Consider the following 18,922-nt stretch of genomic DNA (forward strand, 5'->3'; position numbering starts at 1 on the left):
TCTAACTTAGGACCTCAAATGACACGTGTTCTTAGCGCTGAATCCATGATAAGTGTTTTTGTGTGCTGACATCGGATCGTCATTGACAGATGTTTTGTGCGCGAACTCTGGAACACACATAATGTGTTTTGTACTCTGACTCCCGACCAGGTTTAGTGACTCGCCCTGATTGTATTGTCCAGTTATTGGGGTTATATTGAACGTAATTGACTTATTCCGCCGATATTTTTCTGTAACTGTGTTCATATAGAATAGGCCGTGAATAATTCACGAGCATGACTCTTGACACTTGTTATGTACCTAGAGAGGTACCATGTGTTGGTTTAGATATACTATATTGTCATCGGCGACGATTATGTCGATGACTGTATTATTTACGTCACGTGACAAGCAAGTAGTCCTGTAAATCATCCTGAACACGGATACTGGATTTCTTCCTCACTAGGCAGCCCTGGGTGATTAATTATGACACCAAATCAAAGACAATGAATGTGATACCGGGTTGTGTATTCCAGGAAAGTTATGAGGAAAGATGATAACACAGCCCAAATGCTGTGACGTATAACGTTTATGTAACAATTACCCAGCCTGTTGACGTGACGTATGACCAGAACTGACCGGATGGGGTGTGGAGGTTCAAAATCAGGAAAACATAAGCACAGTGAACAAGACGACGGAATGAGGGACGAGTCGATTAACGAACACCTGACTGACAGACAAATACACCTAGTGAGGGATAGCTGGGGTCTTATACACGACTCATCTTTTATGGAAGTAGGACTGTCCATCTACACCAGGTATGTCTACTTCTACATACTCACTATAGGTCATCCATAGTAGGTACTGCAAGGCAAGTCAGTGTTATACTGCATATATACTTCAGTTAATAAAGTTACTAGATACAAGTACTCCCAAGTACACTTATAAATATAGATGTGTGTGTAAAGTAACACCTTACATAAACCCGCGGTGTATAATTCAACTTGATATATAACCCAGGTTATATAGTTACACTAGATATATAACCCAGGTATACAGTTATACTAAATATATAACACAAGTATATAGTTACACTAGATATATAACCCAGGTATATAGTTACACTAGATATATACCCAGGTTATATAGTTACATAGATATATACTAGATATATAACCCAGGTATATAGTTATACTAGATATATAACCCAGGTATATAGTTACACTAGATATATAACCCAGGGTATATAGTTACAGGATATATAATATATAGATATATACTAGATATATAACCCAGGTATATAGTTACACTAGATATATAACCCAGGTATATAGTTACACTAGATATATAACCCAGGTATATAGTTACACTAGATATATAACCCAGGTATATAGTTACACTAGATATATAACCCAGGTATATAGTTATACTAGATATATAACCCAGGTATATAGTTACACTAGATATATAACCCAGGTTATATATTTACACTTGATATACAACCCAGGTATATAGTTATACTGGATATATAACCCAGGTATATAGTTATACTAGATATATAACCCAGGTTATATAGTTACACTAGATATATAACCCAGGTTATATAGTTACACTAGATATATAACCCAGTCTATATAGTTACACTAGATATATATCCCAGGTTATATAGTTACACAATATTTATAACCCAGGTATATATATAACAATATATAACAAACCAGGTATATAGTTACACTAGATATATAACCCAGGTTATATAATTACACTAGATATATAACCCAGGTTATATAGTTATACTAGATATATAACCCAGGTATATATATAGATATATTATACTAGATATATAACCCAGTTATATAGTTACACTAGATATATAACCCAGGTTATATAATTACACTAGATATATAACCCAGGTTATATAGTTACACAATATTTATAACCCAGGTTATATACTTACAAAAAATTTACAAACCAGGGTATATAGTTACACTTGATATATAACCCAGGTATACAGTTATACTAAATATATAACCCAGGTATACAGTTACACTTGATATATAACCCAGGTATACAGTTACACTTGATATATAACCCAGGTTATATAGTTACTAGATATATAACCCAGGTATATACTAGATATATAACCCAGGTATATAGTTATACTAGATATATAACCCAGGTTATATAGTTATACAGGTTATATAGGATATATAACCCAGGTATATAGTTATACTGGATATATAACCCAGGTTATATATTTACACTTGATATACAACCCAGGTATATAGTTATACTGGATATATAACCCAGGTATATAGTTATACTGGATATATAACCCAGGTTATATATTTACACTTGATATACAACCCAGGTATATAGTTATACTGGATATATAACCCAGGTTATATAGTTATACTGGATATATAACCCAGGTTATATAGTTATACTGGATATATAACCCAGGTTATATAGTTATACTAGATATATAACCCAGGTTATATAGTTACACTAGATATATAACCAAGGTATATAGTTATACTAAATATATAACCCAGGTTATATAGTTACACTAGATATATAACCCAGGTATATAATTACAGTCGTTGTATCCACTAAGTTATATGATTACAGTAGATGTATCCACCAAGTTATATCATTACAGTAGATGTATCCACCAAGTTATATCATTACAGTAGATGTATCCACTAAGTTATATCATTACAGTAGATGTATCCACTAAGTTATATAATTACAGTAGATGTATCCACTAAGTTATATAATTACAGTAGATGTATCCACTAAGTTATATAATTACAGTCGTTGTATCCACTAAGTTATCCACTAAGTTATATCATTACAGTAGATGTATCCACCAAGTTATATCATTACAGTAGATGTATCCACTAAGTTATATCATTACAGTAGATGTATCCACTTAGTTATATAATTACAGTAGATGTATCCACTAAGTTATATAATTACAGTAGATGTATTCACAAAGTTATATGATTACAGTAGATGTATTCACAAAGTTATATAATTACAGTAGATGTATCCACCAAGTTATATCATTACAGTAGATGTATTCACCAAGTTATATAATTACAGTAGATGTATCCACTAAGTTATATCATTACAGTAGATGTATCCACTAAGTTATATCATTACAGTAGATGTATCATTACAGTACATGTATCCACTAAGTTATATAATTACAGTACATGTATCCACCAAGTTATATCATTACAGCAGTTGTATCCACTAAGTTATATAATTACAGTCGTTGTATCCACAAAGTTATATAATTACAGTAGATGTATCCACTTAGTTATATAATTACAGTAGATGTATCCACTTAGTTATATAATTACAGATGTATCCACTAAGTTATATAATTACAGTAGTTGTATCCACTAAGTTATATAATTACAGATGTATCCACTAAGTTATATCATTACAGTAGATGTATCCACTAAGTTATATAATCTATTAGATATTAACGGAAATTTGATAGATTTATTCCTGATGTACGATCTATTTAAAGGCGACCTTAGTTTTTTAAGATAAATTTCTGTTTATACGAGAATTTGTTTTCATGTTATATAAACCGTGTTTCATGGTAACCAGTTGATGAACATGAAGCGTGCAAACTCGTAACCGGTCACTCCAATTTTACTATATATAGAGGTAATGTTCTAATATGTCCCATTTATTGTTCTGTCGGGTGTGTAAACATTCTCGATTACATAATTAATAATTTACACAGATAATTGTATGTTGTATTGACGGGCACAACCACAACTGTCCCCCCGGACAAAGCATCACTTCAGTCTTCAGTCTTGTTGACTTGGTGCCATCGTTACAGGAGCATAACACCAGTCGTGTTACTGATGACTATTAAACACGCTGTTCATCACACTTAGTATGTTGACATATCAGCCATTTACGGTTACAAAAGCATACTTTGGTTTTAATTATCATATAATTCCACCCTCCAGTACCAGTGGTGAAATGGATGTTCTTACATCATCCCCGATGTTCACTCAGCCATCCGAACATTCCGATGTTATCAATAACTTTAATTTGCCAGTCACACCCTGTTTAAATATTGATTGTATGAAATATTTATGTGCGTTTCCATCCATTTTACGTCTGCCACTTAACATGTCTGTTCTAATCTTGTTCCATCACACCTGTCCCACCACATCTATCCTTTCAATCCCTTTTTTACATCCGTACCATCCCTTTCACAACCCTTTCACAACCGTACCGTGCCTTTCAAAACCCTTTCACATCCGTACCATCCCTTTCACAAACCTTTCACAACCGTACCATCCCTTTCACAACATTTAACAACCGTACCATCCCTTTCACAACCCTTTCACAACCGTACCATCCCTTTCACAACCCTTCCACAACCGTACCATCCCTTTCACAACAATTTCACAACCGTACCATACCTTTCAAAACCCTTTCACATCCGTACCATCCCTTTCACAACAATTTCACAACCGTACCATCCCTTTCAAAACCCTTTCACATCCGTACCATCCCTTTCACAACCCTTCCACAACCGTACCGTGCCTTTCAAAACCCTTTCACATCCGTACCATCCCTTTCACAAACCTTTCACAACCGTACCATCCCTTTCACAACATTTAACAACCGTACCATCCCTTTCACAACCCTTTCACAACCGTACCATCCCTTTCACAACCCTTCCACAACCGTACCATCCCTTTCACAACCGTACCATACCTTTCAAACCCTTTCACATCCGTACCATCCCTTTCACAACCGCACTTTCTTTTTCATTTTTTTGTAGCATCTCCTTTTCCAATGAATCGGTGAATACTCCTAGATATCTATGACTGTCTACAAATCTAAAATTTCGACATTTTAAACTATTTCCATTGTAAGATCCAAATCAGTCTTAGAGATAAGTAGGATTGGACTTGATCGACCATTTATCTGCACATAGTTTTAATAGACGACTTTCTATGTATATAATCCGTTATATCATTCATATATACGATGAACAAATGAGGCCCAAAGACCCTAGCGCATTCGTAGATTTAACGAAGGATTTTCTACTTCCAAAATATACCTATTTTTTCATGTCAGATACATATTCCTTTAAGCGCTCCAATAACTAGTGTGCTATACCATTACTAAATAGCTGCACTGCCACTCTCCTGGGCCACACTCTGTCGGGTGACTAAAAACATATTACAGAAAACGAGACAGGTATCAAACCGCGGCTTGCCATTAGGTCCAAATTGTGACTACTGTTGAAGGGCTACTCTCATTAGCTGTCTATAGATTGTAAAAGCGGATATCTCAAATTTATTGTTTTAAAGCTCATTCTGATCACTTGTAACAGAAATTTTCCGTTTATAAATCCTAGTAATACTTCTCCCTACAGTCAGTTCTACAGACGTCGCTTGGTGGTCTGAAATGTCGTTTTGTTTGCATGCTTTTAAAGAATTAACTTGTCGTCTTTTTCCAGTTTCTTCCGCTCAGTTGAGAACGAGATCCTTGTTCTTTTCCCGCGTGTGATCCGGACTGAGGATGGCGGGGAGAGTCTGGGTGTAGATGAGGACATGCTCAAGGCCCACGCAATGCGCGTGATGGAAGGACTGGACACTATTGTCACGTACCTGGACGAGCCCGCCAAGCTGCGAACGTATTTAGAGTACCTTGGGAAACAGCATCACAACAGCAATGTTAAAGTCCGGATGTTAGAAGTGAGTAGATCATGATGTTAAACAGACTGTGGAATTGATTGATTGAAAATGACACCGAATCAAAATGTGCCCCGCGATATAAAACGGATTATTTTCTGAAGTTCTATGTTGGGATATGTGTTTTAAAATTGATTTCATGGATCGATGAATTTGGTCAGTTTGACACGGCAACAATATACAATTCCATTATGTACCTCCTAAATTTTGTCTTTTCCTGTGCGTTTAAAATCTGTGTTGATTCACAAGATATTCTACAGAAAAAAATCCTCATAAATTAGATAGTAGGACGGATGGTGTGTCACCGCATTCCAGTCCTTTAAATATATCCTATCATTTTTTCACTCATTTTGCTAAATTTCTCTAATTTTGTCTTCAGCGACTGTGGCCTTGTATTGATGAAAGTTTCAACGCTACCCTCGGGGACGTTTACCTAACAGATGTTCGGATAGCCTGGCGAAACGTGATCGAGTACGTCATCTCCAAAATGACTAATATCATGACACAGGAAATGAATAAGCAACGGACTGCGCATGTCAATGGAAACGGAACTTTGTCAGTCACGTGACGAAATTGACGAGTACATGTCCGTTACATTGTGTAAATTAAATGTGAATTTTGTTATAGGATCGTGTGGGGAAAACGTGAGTCGGTCTTATCGCGAACAAAGTATAACCCACAGAAGCCGTTTTGTGACGTTTTAAAGGTGATAATGATACACTGAAACACTTAATTCTATGAATTAAGATAAAATGTAAGACGAATTACGTTCGTCACGACTGACAACAAAACTTCCCAGAACCTGTTTAATAACCGATTTGCTCTTCGCAGAAACACGGAAGTACGATTGGAACTAAAAAAAAAAGCTCTGATTATCGTTAATAACCGTGTGCTTGGTGTGTGATCAATTCTGCTGAAACAATTTGTCGAAGAAGATAGATTGTGTTTCTGTAATTCAAAATGTGCAGCCAATTAAGAAATTGCATCTTTGTTGGGTGAAGCGAAAACAATGAACCTTCAGCAGGCAAGTAAGATGTCACATTTCTTTAGTAAAGAGTTCTGTCTTTTGTTGTGAAGTACGATATTGAAACCTCCTGTAGAAAGATATTTTACCTTCTGCGGAAAGGTATGAGATTTTACTTTTTGCAGTAAATTCCTTATAGGAAGATATTTTACTTTCTGCAGAAGAGTACAAGACTTCACATTCTATGGTAAAGTGCGATACTAAATGTCGTATTAAATTTCCTTGTAGCAAGATATTTTTACCCTCTACAGAAAATTAAGAATTTTTTGCTTTTTACAGTAAAGTACGATATTTAACATTCCTGTAGTAAGATATTTACTCTCTGCAGAAAATTAAGAGATTTTACTTTTTATGGCGATATTTCAGTCTGTCTAAAGTAAGATATTTCACTTATTTTTAGAAAGAGAAAGATTTTATCTTTTGAATTAAATTCTAAAGATTCCTGTATCTAATTCAAAAATTTATCACCTGTAGTTAAGATCTACATATGTATCGCACATTGTGAAGTGAAGTAAGACATCATTCTTTTGTAGTTAAGTAACATATTTAACCCCTAATATAGCCGAAGTATCTTGTAGTTAAGTAAGTAAATCTATATATATACTTCTTAGTTACTTGATCGGTGTTTTAAATATATTTCCATGGGTTAAGTTGAATTTGTGAATTATGTGATGATGTTTACCAAAACATCTTTTTTTTCTGATGATCGTTTGACATCGACTCCCGAGATACCGTCCTACCTTCTGTGATAATGGAGATACAATCCTGCGTGATATTTCTATGATTTTGTCGCCCTCAAAGCGATCTTTTGTGATCTTCAATTGTCACCATATATATAACAACCTTCTGTGATATTCTGCCTAACTTGTATGTTATATTGATATACCATGTATAGTCATAATACTTGTTTTTATTATAGCTGTCCCATCGTGTTATTTTTAATGTTTGAAATATACATTGTAGTAAAATGAAAACCAGACAAAATTGCTGAAAAAGCTGAAAACCAGGCGTGTCAGCTGGGATATGTTGGTATATATTGTACCGATGAAAACTCTGACAAGTTTACATACATGTAAATAGATTGGTATATGAATAGAAATATATACTTTGATCAGTTTAGCTTAATTTTATCTCAAGCACCTATATCTATTTACATGTACCTATGCAAAGTTGAATATACCATTCCTTTTTCTGTACATAGACTTTTCAAAATGACTTATACTTGTTCGTCCAAAGTTGATTAATTGAATATGATTATAGTTAATAGATTTTTAACGATATAGGTACCTTGTTTAATAATGTTCAATCTGTGCGTATTGAGTGAGCACCTGCTCGAAACCGGAAGTACATCAATGTGAAATTGACATTAATGTTTATTTCATCTGATGTTGTTTCTATGTGATATTGACAGGGCAGTCTATGCGACATGTAGTATTAAGAGCGAGCGCTGCTTAACAATCCCACAATCCCGTGACATGGCACTCGGATTACCTGTTTTTTTTTCAGCTGAAATTTTGACATACCATTGTGATTCTGCACGTTTCATATCTGTCTAAGCGATCAAAGTGATTAGATATCAAACATGTCGCTCCTTCCCTTCCTTGACCCAGACATGAATAAGGAATACATCTTGGCTACTACTTTGGAAGCGAAAACACGATACACATTAGCAAAAGGCAAATTTAGCGAGGTTAGATTCCCACTCTCACTATTGCATTCTCACTCCCTCGCTCATTCTATTAACGTCTGTGGAGCGAGAATACAAATACATTACATTCGCCTCTTCGCTCCCAAGTCATCGTATTTCCGCTTCCGGGAGAGATTGAGCGATAGTTGAAATTTGATCATAACAGAACCCAAGTTTTAAAAAATTCGATGATAAAAACGAAATAATGTTAATTTACACATCTAACAGGTGAGACAACCGTGTTCCCGATTATTAAAATAAGTTGTACAATTCTGCTGTAAAAATAGTATTAAATGTACTGATTACATTACCTATAACGTGTTGGCGTCATTATTACATATAAGTTTTACCTGTAGGATATATTTGAAGATTCCAGAGGATTTCCGGGTATTTTAGAAACATTTAAGACTGATGGTGAAAAGTTGGTTATCAAAATATAGCCAATAGCTGTTTAGTGTAAGGACTATCCTCAGTTGCATATTTTGACTCCACTACAACATCACGGTAATGTGCATGTGTATGTACCAATATGGTGTTGTATAATTCATATACCCTGTAATTACTCGACTAATGAGATAGCTGTGGGTAATGAAACTGCTATCCTGAGGGACAGACAAATGTATATTTTTCGTATTTGTTATGTTTATACGGACTGTGAGGTCGGATTCGGAACGCGTTCACGGAATCCCTGACCCGGACTCTGTACTTTACTTATATACACCACTTCCGGTGTCCCTGATAAACATCATGGTTGCCCTGGAGAACGTGGAAATCGGGCTGACCTAGTTGTAGGGTTGATTTAATTTCTGTTGTCGACTTAATCATGTCATAACGTTCAATAATATGATTAGAGACACGGTTAGTGTCGCTTTATATCAGTGTGATCAGTGCTGAAAATTCTCACCCTTCATCCTGGAAACGGCTTCATGAAACATGTACCTTAAGATTAGTACTATTGTGTGTACCGTGGCTAAATTTCAGTCGTTTTCAGTTGCTTGTAGGGACAATATACGTTAGCAAAGTGTTCGCAGCTTTATCGATCAAATCTTTGATAGTTACGTGAGTCTATATAGTACAGGTACGTCTCGGTATATATACATTTGGCATCTAGGCGACCGCGGTTGAGCCTTGAAACATTGAGAGGTATTATTGCATGGCATACGAATGTTCCATATGACAATCGGAATGCCTCTGTTCCTGATTTTTAAGATTGTTTAATGAAACAGGTATTTGATCAACGAAAGGTTTTGTTAGTATAAAAATTTGCGTGATCTGGAACACTGCTCTGTGGCACTCTTTCATCTTTGAACACGACATTTCCTGCCTTTGAACTCCATAGTGTGATCTTTGAACACCACCAAATGAACTTTCGCTGTATCATCTACTGAACCGTCAGGCACTACGTTTGTATCTATTGAATATCGCTGCATTTTTCTTGAACAGTCAGGCTTTCCGCGGTCTCCATAAAATTTCTTGACCGTACCGAACATGATGTAGATGATGAATTTGAATGACGTGGAATGGTCCACGGAACAAAATCTAACCATTTATGTTTATGTAGTGTTTGTAACGCCGTGGGGTACTGAAACTTCTTGAGAGTGAAAGATCACTCGAAAGTCATTCTACAATATGTATATATATTTTGATAAAAGCGCCATGTTGATTTTGAAATTGACCGGAAGAAATATATTGGGTAACTGTTACTAGAAATATCATTTTCTTGGTCGGATAATAATGAATCATTCCAAATTTCAAATTGCATGCGGTCCAAGCTGATAGAAAAAAAATCGATCCAAAATCAATCAATCAAAATTCTACTATTGATTTTGGACACGACCCGGCATAGCTCAAGGTCGTTACTAATAAAATAAGTTATGTTTGATATACCTAGATTGTCAGTTAAGAGCTTACAATCACACTAAATTAAAACTTGGTAGCTGCGATTGTCTTCCGGATACGAACATCTCAACTTTGTACACGCTCAGCTGAAGACATGGTAAATGGTACTTAAAAACTACTTTCTACTACACTCACACAGAGTAAGGGTAGGGAAATATTCCGATTTGGAGGTGACAGGTAGAGGTCAAGGTCACCACTGAACCAAAGGTCAAGAGAGTGGTCACGTGCATTTGATATCCAAACTGATTTTATAACATTTAAATTTTGTAAAAGGTGAGGTAAAAACAACAACAACAACAATAAAACAAACAAACAAACAAGCTACAAACAAAAGATCTCTTCGATGTTCAACAAACACCGCCGCATTATCGGAGTCGGCTAATTGCTCCTACTAGATAAGGAAAGAGATATCTGAATTGTTAATAAGGAATGTTTAACTATACATTGATAAGAAAACACGTGATAAACTGAAAGCTAAAATTCAACAAAGTAAATTATCATTTTAAAAAGTTTACAGTAAATATCAGTAATGTCGTGATATTCACAAACACTAGCTAACACCTAACCCTGAAATGGACCATACGACAATGATGAAATGTGCGGAACAAAGGACGGAGCTAGCTTCAATATCACCGCATACCTGTACGTCAGTGAGCTGAGATAGAAACGGCCACGCAGAAAAAGAGCATATTTTTCAGTTTGGTTGAAATGGCTCCTTAGCGAAAGACAAAAAAACTTTTATTGGCGTAAAAACATACTGGATGATAGAGATCTAACAAGGATTAGTTCTTAAATAGAAGTTGCTTGTTTTTCTTTCTTAAATTGCCCCTGTAACATACTGTTGATAACTTACATGGTGGCCTATGAAGTATTGACGTTAAAAATACATCTTGAGTTTCTTGTCCTCGGGAAGGCCAGTACATAACTCGACCCTTGCGCTGCTAACACAATACGTAAAACGGAGTAAACATTTAAGATACAGTTAACGAAGAACGGAATCAGCCCCGAGGAAAGGGACCGACCTTTAACGATTTCATCAACTCGACTCTCTGAATTACGGACATATACACAGTACAATACGTTCTCCTTGGAGGCGTGTCGAGCTTCGATATACGGCTCAACACGACGACTTCCGCCAATAGACAGTACATTTATCAATGGCAAAAAGAAGCGTACAAGACCTGGGGATGATATCAACGCTTTGGCATCAATAGTGTGGCATCACATGTATAGTTATTTGTGACTATATCAACAGTGTGGCATCACGTGTACTTAGTGGTGACGATATCAACAGTGTGGCATCACGTGTAGTTAGTGGTGACGATATCAATAGTGTGGCATCACGTGTAGTTAGTGGTGACGATATCAACAGTGTGGCATCACGTGCAGTTAGTGGTGACTATGTCAACTGTGTGGTATAACATGTAGTGGTATCAAGTCAAGTCGCCCCCAAGACAAGTCGCCCATATTATCTCAAGACAGGTCGCCCCCTGTCAAGAAAGGTCGCCGCTACATCAAGACAAGTCGCCCCCTTCATCAGAAGAAAAATAATGAATAAAATATAATTATTTTGTTGTTTGATGCTATTTTATTTATTCCAATTATAAGAATTATGTACTCATATACCACATACAAACACATTTACACACACCTTTACATGCACATTATCATTATATCACATAAATAACACCAATCATAAATCAGATATTCAATCATCATATATACACACATCTACAATAATAGTAACACATTTAGAATGATTTAATATATATGGACTCGCTTTATTCTAATTAAATAGAAGCACAATATTATAAACAATAAAACGTCGCCTAGGTCAGGAAATGTTTTCTCAAGTAGAGCCATTTGATGTATTAAATATATTATTTATAACAACATTTTATTTAATATATCTCTGACGCATAACACCTCGTTATATTTTTGGGTGGCGAGTTGTCTTGATATATGGGGCGACTTGTCTTATTTAGGATTGGGGCGAATTGACTTGCATTCCACGGTAGATAGTGGTGACTTTGTCAACTGTGTGTCATCACGTGTAGTTATTGGTGACTATCTCAACTGTGTGGCATCACGTGTAGTTAGTGGTGACTCTGTCAACTGTGTGGCATCACGTGTAGTTAGTGGTGATTATGTCAACTGTGTGGCATCACGTGTATTTAGTGGTGACTTTGTCAACTGTGTGGTATTACATGTAGTTAGTGGTGACTTTGTCAACTGTGTGGCATCACGTGTATTTAGTGGTGACTATGTCAACTTTGTGGCATCTCATGTAGTTAATAGTGACTTTGTCAACTGTGTGGCATCACGTGTAGTTAGTGGTGACTATGTCAGGTTAGTGGCATCTCATGTAGTTAATAGTGACTATCAATGGTGTGGAATCACGAGCAGTTAGTGGTGACGATAACCATGGTGTGGCATCACCTGTATTCATTGGTGACTTTATCAATGATGTGGCATCACTTGTAGTTAGTGGTGACTATGTCAACCGTGTGGTATCACGTGTAGTTAATAGTGACTATCAATGATGTGGCATCAAGTGTAGTTAGTGGTGACGATATCAAGCTGTTGTATCACCTGTTGAAAATCTGCGGTGTTCATGCAACGTTTCTGAACGTTGTTTCGTCACTCCCTGTGATACTTGCTCGTGTTGGTTAGCCATCTTTCGTGTATCATGTTATCAGTGTTGCAGTCTGAAAAGTGATATTTTGTCATTTCCGGCCTGTCCAATATTGTTCGCGATGTTCGGAAATGACGTCAGTTGCATTCAATGTGAGGTTGAAAATAGTGTTTCCGTAAGGTTAATAGGTTAGATGTTATGGTTCCAGCGAGGAATTATCAAGGTCTGTAATTCTCCAGCGAAACATTCTAGAGGCATATCTAGCAGGTTCGCCGTACAGTCAAACCGGGCTATCGCAAAATCAATGATGCATTATCCTAGGGGAAAAAGACTAATGCTATTTTTTCCTCGGTAGAAGAAAATCACAGCATCAAATTCATACTTGATCAATCGGGAGGGGGTTGGAAATCGTGAAATTTTTACTAATCACGCACAAATCTTTATGAACGATGTAAATCTTGTTCAGCGAAAAAAATTAACATATACAGAGTTTCATTGCAGGAACACATTATCTTTTCTCTTTTATAAGACAAAGAAAACGATATACAACGTACTTTTTTGGTTAAAATATTTAATATAATTTCTCTTTGAAGAAAGATTCCTTTTAAATGCTAAACTTGCCTACTTTGACCACGCCGTATAGTGACCAATCCTCAGTAGTAACTCGGAGAGTTAGGGTCAATTTTAATAGCTTAGCACAGGGCCTGCAATATGTCATTCCGAGGAGCGTCAAGATTTTTCACAACTCACTATGACGGACAGTTGAAAATAAAATGCCGTTTTTTGTATCACAAAAGACAATTTACCGAACAAAACATTGGAAAAATTCCAGAAAGAACATATATTATTTCTTTTCTTAACAATGATACTCTAAAGTAGCGTTATAATGGTAACAGTTACTAAAATATTATAGAACGAGGAAAAGTATATAATTTGTTAGGTATGTAAACTTGTAACATCGTCAATGTATGAACAATGCATGATTAAACCCAGATCTTCATCCATCATGATGCTCTCTGTAAGGCGGAATTTATCAAAGGGAGATAATCCATGTTTCACCTAGCCAACGACACAGAAGAGAAATAATGTCAACAACGAGATGATGATGATGATGATGATGATGATGATGATGATGATGATGACGACGACGACGACGACGACGACGACGATGATTATTATTATTATTATTATTATTATTATTATTATTATTATTATTATTATTAACATTATTACTAAGCGGAGATAGATTTCTCTCCCTGGCAAATTTGAAACATTTTAAATGTTAACAGCCAAAAAAAGAGCCTTTGGAACTCTAACGTATAGTGTTATTGTCTTTGTTAAGAGGGGTACTTATGACTTGTTGAATAAAATTCAAGCCATCCTTACAGAATTTATGGTGAAGAATCCGAAACAAAATTGAACTTCAGACTAAAAAAAAAAAAGTAAAAAAAGATAAAGTATGTGAAATAAGTTGTTTGTAGATGATTCACATTGGAGTTTGGCAAGGCTCTTCAATTCTGATCTATTAAAATTCCTAAAGTTAAATGGCCATAACTCTAGAGAAAATGACCGTTAACAAATCAGAGCTGTATACTATTATAATACAACTTACCTACAATGTACCAATTAACAGCTCTGTGTCTATATCCGTTAACGAGCACGTGCAAAGGTGTGCCCATTTAAATGCTTCAAAATGTGAACACGTAGGAGATCCGTTGGTTTCGCTGACATTGTACTATAGACTTTTTTTTAACACTTGAACAACACCTGACTAGCGAGCGGAGGGAGGAGGCCTTGTGTTTGAGCAAACACGAACTAGGGGAGACAACTACGATTGTCTTATTATATGACAGAGCGCAGCTGGTAGCAATGTAAGTAGCGTGCAATAGAATAATTCAGAAATAAACAAATCAAATAAAATTTACAAGTGCATGTACAATTAAACTGGGAAATTGTCATTTTGAATTTTTATTGGTGAAAAGCTGTAACAATTTAAAATAAAATTGCATTTTTATAGAACTAGAAGAATCATGATTAATACGAGTTACTTCCCTTGCTACGTATCTGCTGTTACGTTGACCTGAATTGAGTTGGTTAAGAAGATGCATTGTTTTCTCTGGAATATTTTTGGGGTGTCGTCGAAAGAAAATATATTCGTTAAATTTTCCCTGATACATAACTCCTCCCGCGTGTCATAAATAAACTCAAATATCAAAAAAAAAAAAAAAAAAAAAGTTCCTTTGCATTCTAATAATCACAGGTATTAGCATGTATCGGGAGGTCTAAATATTAGACATATTTTTTAAATGGATTTTGACATCCTGACAAATATGTACATCATCTTATTATTGAGCAGCACAGCAGATGTCAATTTGAAATTTCCCTTAGACCGTCAATATATGCATAGTTCTAAATGTAAAAGAAAATCAGCATCATTGGTACAAACAGGCACCGGGTGTTGTCTGTAAATAGTCTCTCGGGATATTCGAAGTTAAGAGTTATTGTTGCATACTGAAAGTGGACATGGTGTTTGGAAGACATCTGCTTTAAAACTTCTATAAGAAGCATTTCTAAAACTGAAATATGTAAAGTGTACTTCAAAGGAAGACGGACTTTCAACGATATGTAGTAAACTTTCATTATATCGATTCCTGAAAATGGATAGGAAGTTTGGGATGGTTGTGCAAATTATACTCGGAATCAGCATGTGTAATGTCAGATAAGTGCTCTTAATCGAATATTTAACGTCAACTTTCAGTTCCTCGTTTAGTTCTAACGATTGCCGTTCGTCCATCTTCCATCCGGCTTGGCTTCATATCTATTGTATACCCCATCTGGTAACAGTTTATTGTTTAGACAAATACATCCAGAAGATGAGCGATGGGAGACATTAGTCCAGAACCAAAAACCGGAAATGACTGTATTTATTTCAATAACGTACACCACAAACTAGTTCTCTTCTGTCACACCGAAACAACCCAGAGTTGTCGTCCCTTACAGCCACAATACACAGGGTACCACGATGTCATCTGAGAGAGACTGCGATCTGACCCTGGAACATATACTAGAAGATACTCTCTAAACGAATTTTAAGGGTGCTCTGATAGCGAATTTTCTGAGGGCAATGCAATACGACACAACTGAAACTCGTCGCTTGTAAATGATTCAACGTCGAAATATCTTGACAAGACTTCAAACTGGCTGTCATAGCGAACAAAAAGATGATTTAGATAAATGCGATTTGATAGAAAGCCCGCCTTGTAAACTGAGATATCGTCTTGGATCTTTTTGTTTTCATGCGTCAAAAACACTAGTTAGTCAGTAACATCCAGTGGCTTATCAAGGACGCCGGGGTCGATATCACTTCGGCTGGATTTTGTATGCATGGGCGCTTTCGGATAATGACAACATCGCTTATAAACAACCGTTGCACGCTTCGTGATGGGATCCGATCGTTTCCCTTAGTCCTTTACCATGTAACTCTCTACATCATTAAATTGTACATTTTGTGTGATGGTGTTAAATACGCTTCGAGAATGTTTGCCCAGTGTTAAGTTTTATGTTTAACTACTGAATGGTTAAAGGGACATGGTTGTTTTACAAAATACTAATCGTAACAGATGAAGTTTTTTTGGACAAACATTATAATTCAATCTGGATTCTAATTCGTCTATGTGTTGATTTCTTACATTTCATTTTTCAGTACATTCCTATGGTGCTTTAAGCCGTCCACTTTCACTAAAAACAAGTTCATCCTTCAATCTGTTAGTATTTTGTTCTTAAACACTAGCAATATCTTCAATAAAAATGGAGTCACGCGCAACCAACGACCTCCTAAGTGGCATTATCACATTTCTGTAGCGCGCGCTTTTCACCAACTAATACATCCATCTTTCTCCGTTTCCAAAACTCTATAAATTATGATTAGCCATATTATCAAATATTAGGATCCAAGTATCAATTATAATCATTTCTGCGGATGTGAATGCAGCTGACGAAATTCATCAAAATATTACACATTTATCTTTCGGAACGTCGGGATCAGATAACCCATACCGCGTCATGAATCTGTAATCACAATGACGCGCTGATTCATTATTCGGGATCAGTTTCATTTTAAAACCTTTTTCTATTGCATATCATCATTTATTCATTCGGCAAAACTCTCAAAGTCCAGTAATACAGCATGACAACAAATAATAAAGTCACAAATGTTTGTTTTTCTTTTTATATTTTATTTTCTATTTTGTCAGTTCCATAGAAACGACTTTATAAGTTTGGAGTCAGGTACCCGATCAAATTCTCAAAATACACACACACATTAATCAAATTTTCATTGATATTTTACATTCTAACACATAGCACGCCCTCTGACGACACAAATAAGAACTACACCAAACACATACACGTACATCAAAAATTTCAATAACAAATTGAAAATATTTCACATAAATTTATAAATATAAAATATACTATGTTTCAGCACTCAGCAGTGATGTGTCTAATGCCAGTTTTATGGTTAAGGAAGTAACCATCTAAAATATTTACTCCATAATACTGTCAGATTTACAAAAATATTGATACAATATATTCTATAAGGTATTAATTTTAAAAAGATTTTGAAGTTATTATAGTTTATATAATTGAGTTAATGGAATATTGCGACGAGGGGTTTTGATGATTTTAAAACCTTAAATTGGTTAAGAAAGAATAAGAAGTTGAAATTCTCAAAAATTGGTCATTGGATTATTACAATGCCTTGTCATATTTGTAGAATTAGTATTTTGAAAGATTATAAAGTAATATTTAAGAAAATGACGTTTAAAAAAAAAGATGAAAAAACAGCCACAGTTGGACACATATACTCTACACTACTATATATTTACTGTTTCCACTGACACCAAACAGTTCTAATCTTCACGAAGACGATGACGTCACACACGACTAATTCATTACCACACACCCGTGGGAACAGCGCGGTAGCGTACATCTTTATGACTAGCAACATTATCAACATCTCACATACTTCTCCCTCTCTTTGTACAAACATATTACGGAATGATTTAATAAATACGCTTATTATATACATATGTGTAATATTAATTTGGGACCCGTCGGTAACGGTCGTGGTGGCGACAGCCTCCGAGCGTGATGCATAGTTACAAATAATTAGTAATAAAGGCCAGCGAGTGATTCCGACCGGAAGTAAACATTTGCCGGCATAAAATGCTCGGCGCACCAAGTCATTACTTCCGGTTTGCTGACTAACTTGGACAAGAGGTAGTTTGTAAATAGATTGGTCATCTTTCAACCGAGGAATGTCGGCGTTGAATGACTTCCTATCACGTGACAAGAGTGTTATACGTCATGAAACTATATGTGTACTTCGACAGTTTAAGTTAAAAGTTAAAACTGACTTTTTGTTTACACAAAAATAAAATCAATTGATTACAAGAATCTGAATCATTTGTTAATTTTGAAAATCGGTCAATTAATGCCGATGATATATATGGAGTATTAAGCTGAGATTTCTTGTTTGGGATTTAACATTTCGTCTTCTGGTGTAAGTTGGCCGATCTTCATTAAATGAAATAATAAATGGATTTCATTCTGTTACAAAATACATTTTTTAAATGTGTAAAATGCAAGCGATGGACTGCCCTGAGATTACTGAGTAGTGTATTTAGTTATTTGATGATAACTACAACCACTTGATCTCCAACCGGAAGTTCTTTTACCGGAAGTCAACATTTTGTATATCAATGGACATATCACTGATTATGAAATTAAAGATATTTTGCATTAATATAAATGTCTATATCCAATTTCTGTAACGTGTCCTTAAGTCCTTCGTATCTGAGTAAGTCATTTAAATATTGTAAGTCCGCGGTAATTTTGCACCAAATACTTTGCACATTACGATGACGTAAGAGTAAAGAGTATGTAACGCCACC

General features: G+C 35.5%; 1 protein-coding gene across 1 annotated transcript; it reads left to right on the top strand.

Moving 5' to 3' along the window:
• The first annotated feature begins 603 nt into the window (after nucleotides 1-603).
• On the top strand, nucleotides 604-6,291 carry LOC132547359 (neuroglobin-like). The gene is made up of 3 exons (XM_060211120.1): nucleotides 604-797; nucleotides 5,489-5,726; nucleotides 6,103-6,291. Exons 1-3 carry the CDS (start codon nucleotides 604-606, stop codon nucleotides 6,289-6,291), a joined length of 621 nt encoding a protein of 206 aa, XP_060067103.1.
• The last annotated feature ends 12,631 nt before the right edge of the window (nucleotides 6,292-18,922 follow it).

Source organism: Ylistrum balloti, unplaced genomic scaffold (assembly GCF_031769215.1).
Source record: "Ylistrum balloti isolate Yb309-2 unplaced genomic scaffold, AGI_CSIRO_Ybal_v1 Utg369950, whole genome shotgun sequence".
Classification (NCBI taxonomy): domain Eukaryota; kingdom Metazoa; phylum Mollusca; class Bivalvia; order Pectinida; family Pectinidae; genus Ylistrum; species Ylistrum balloti.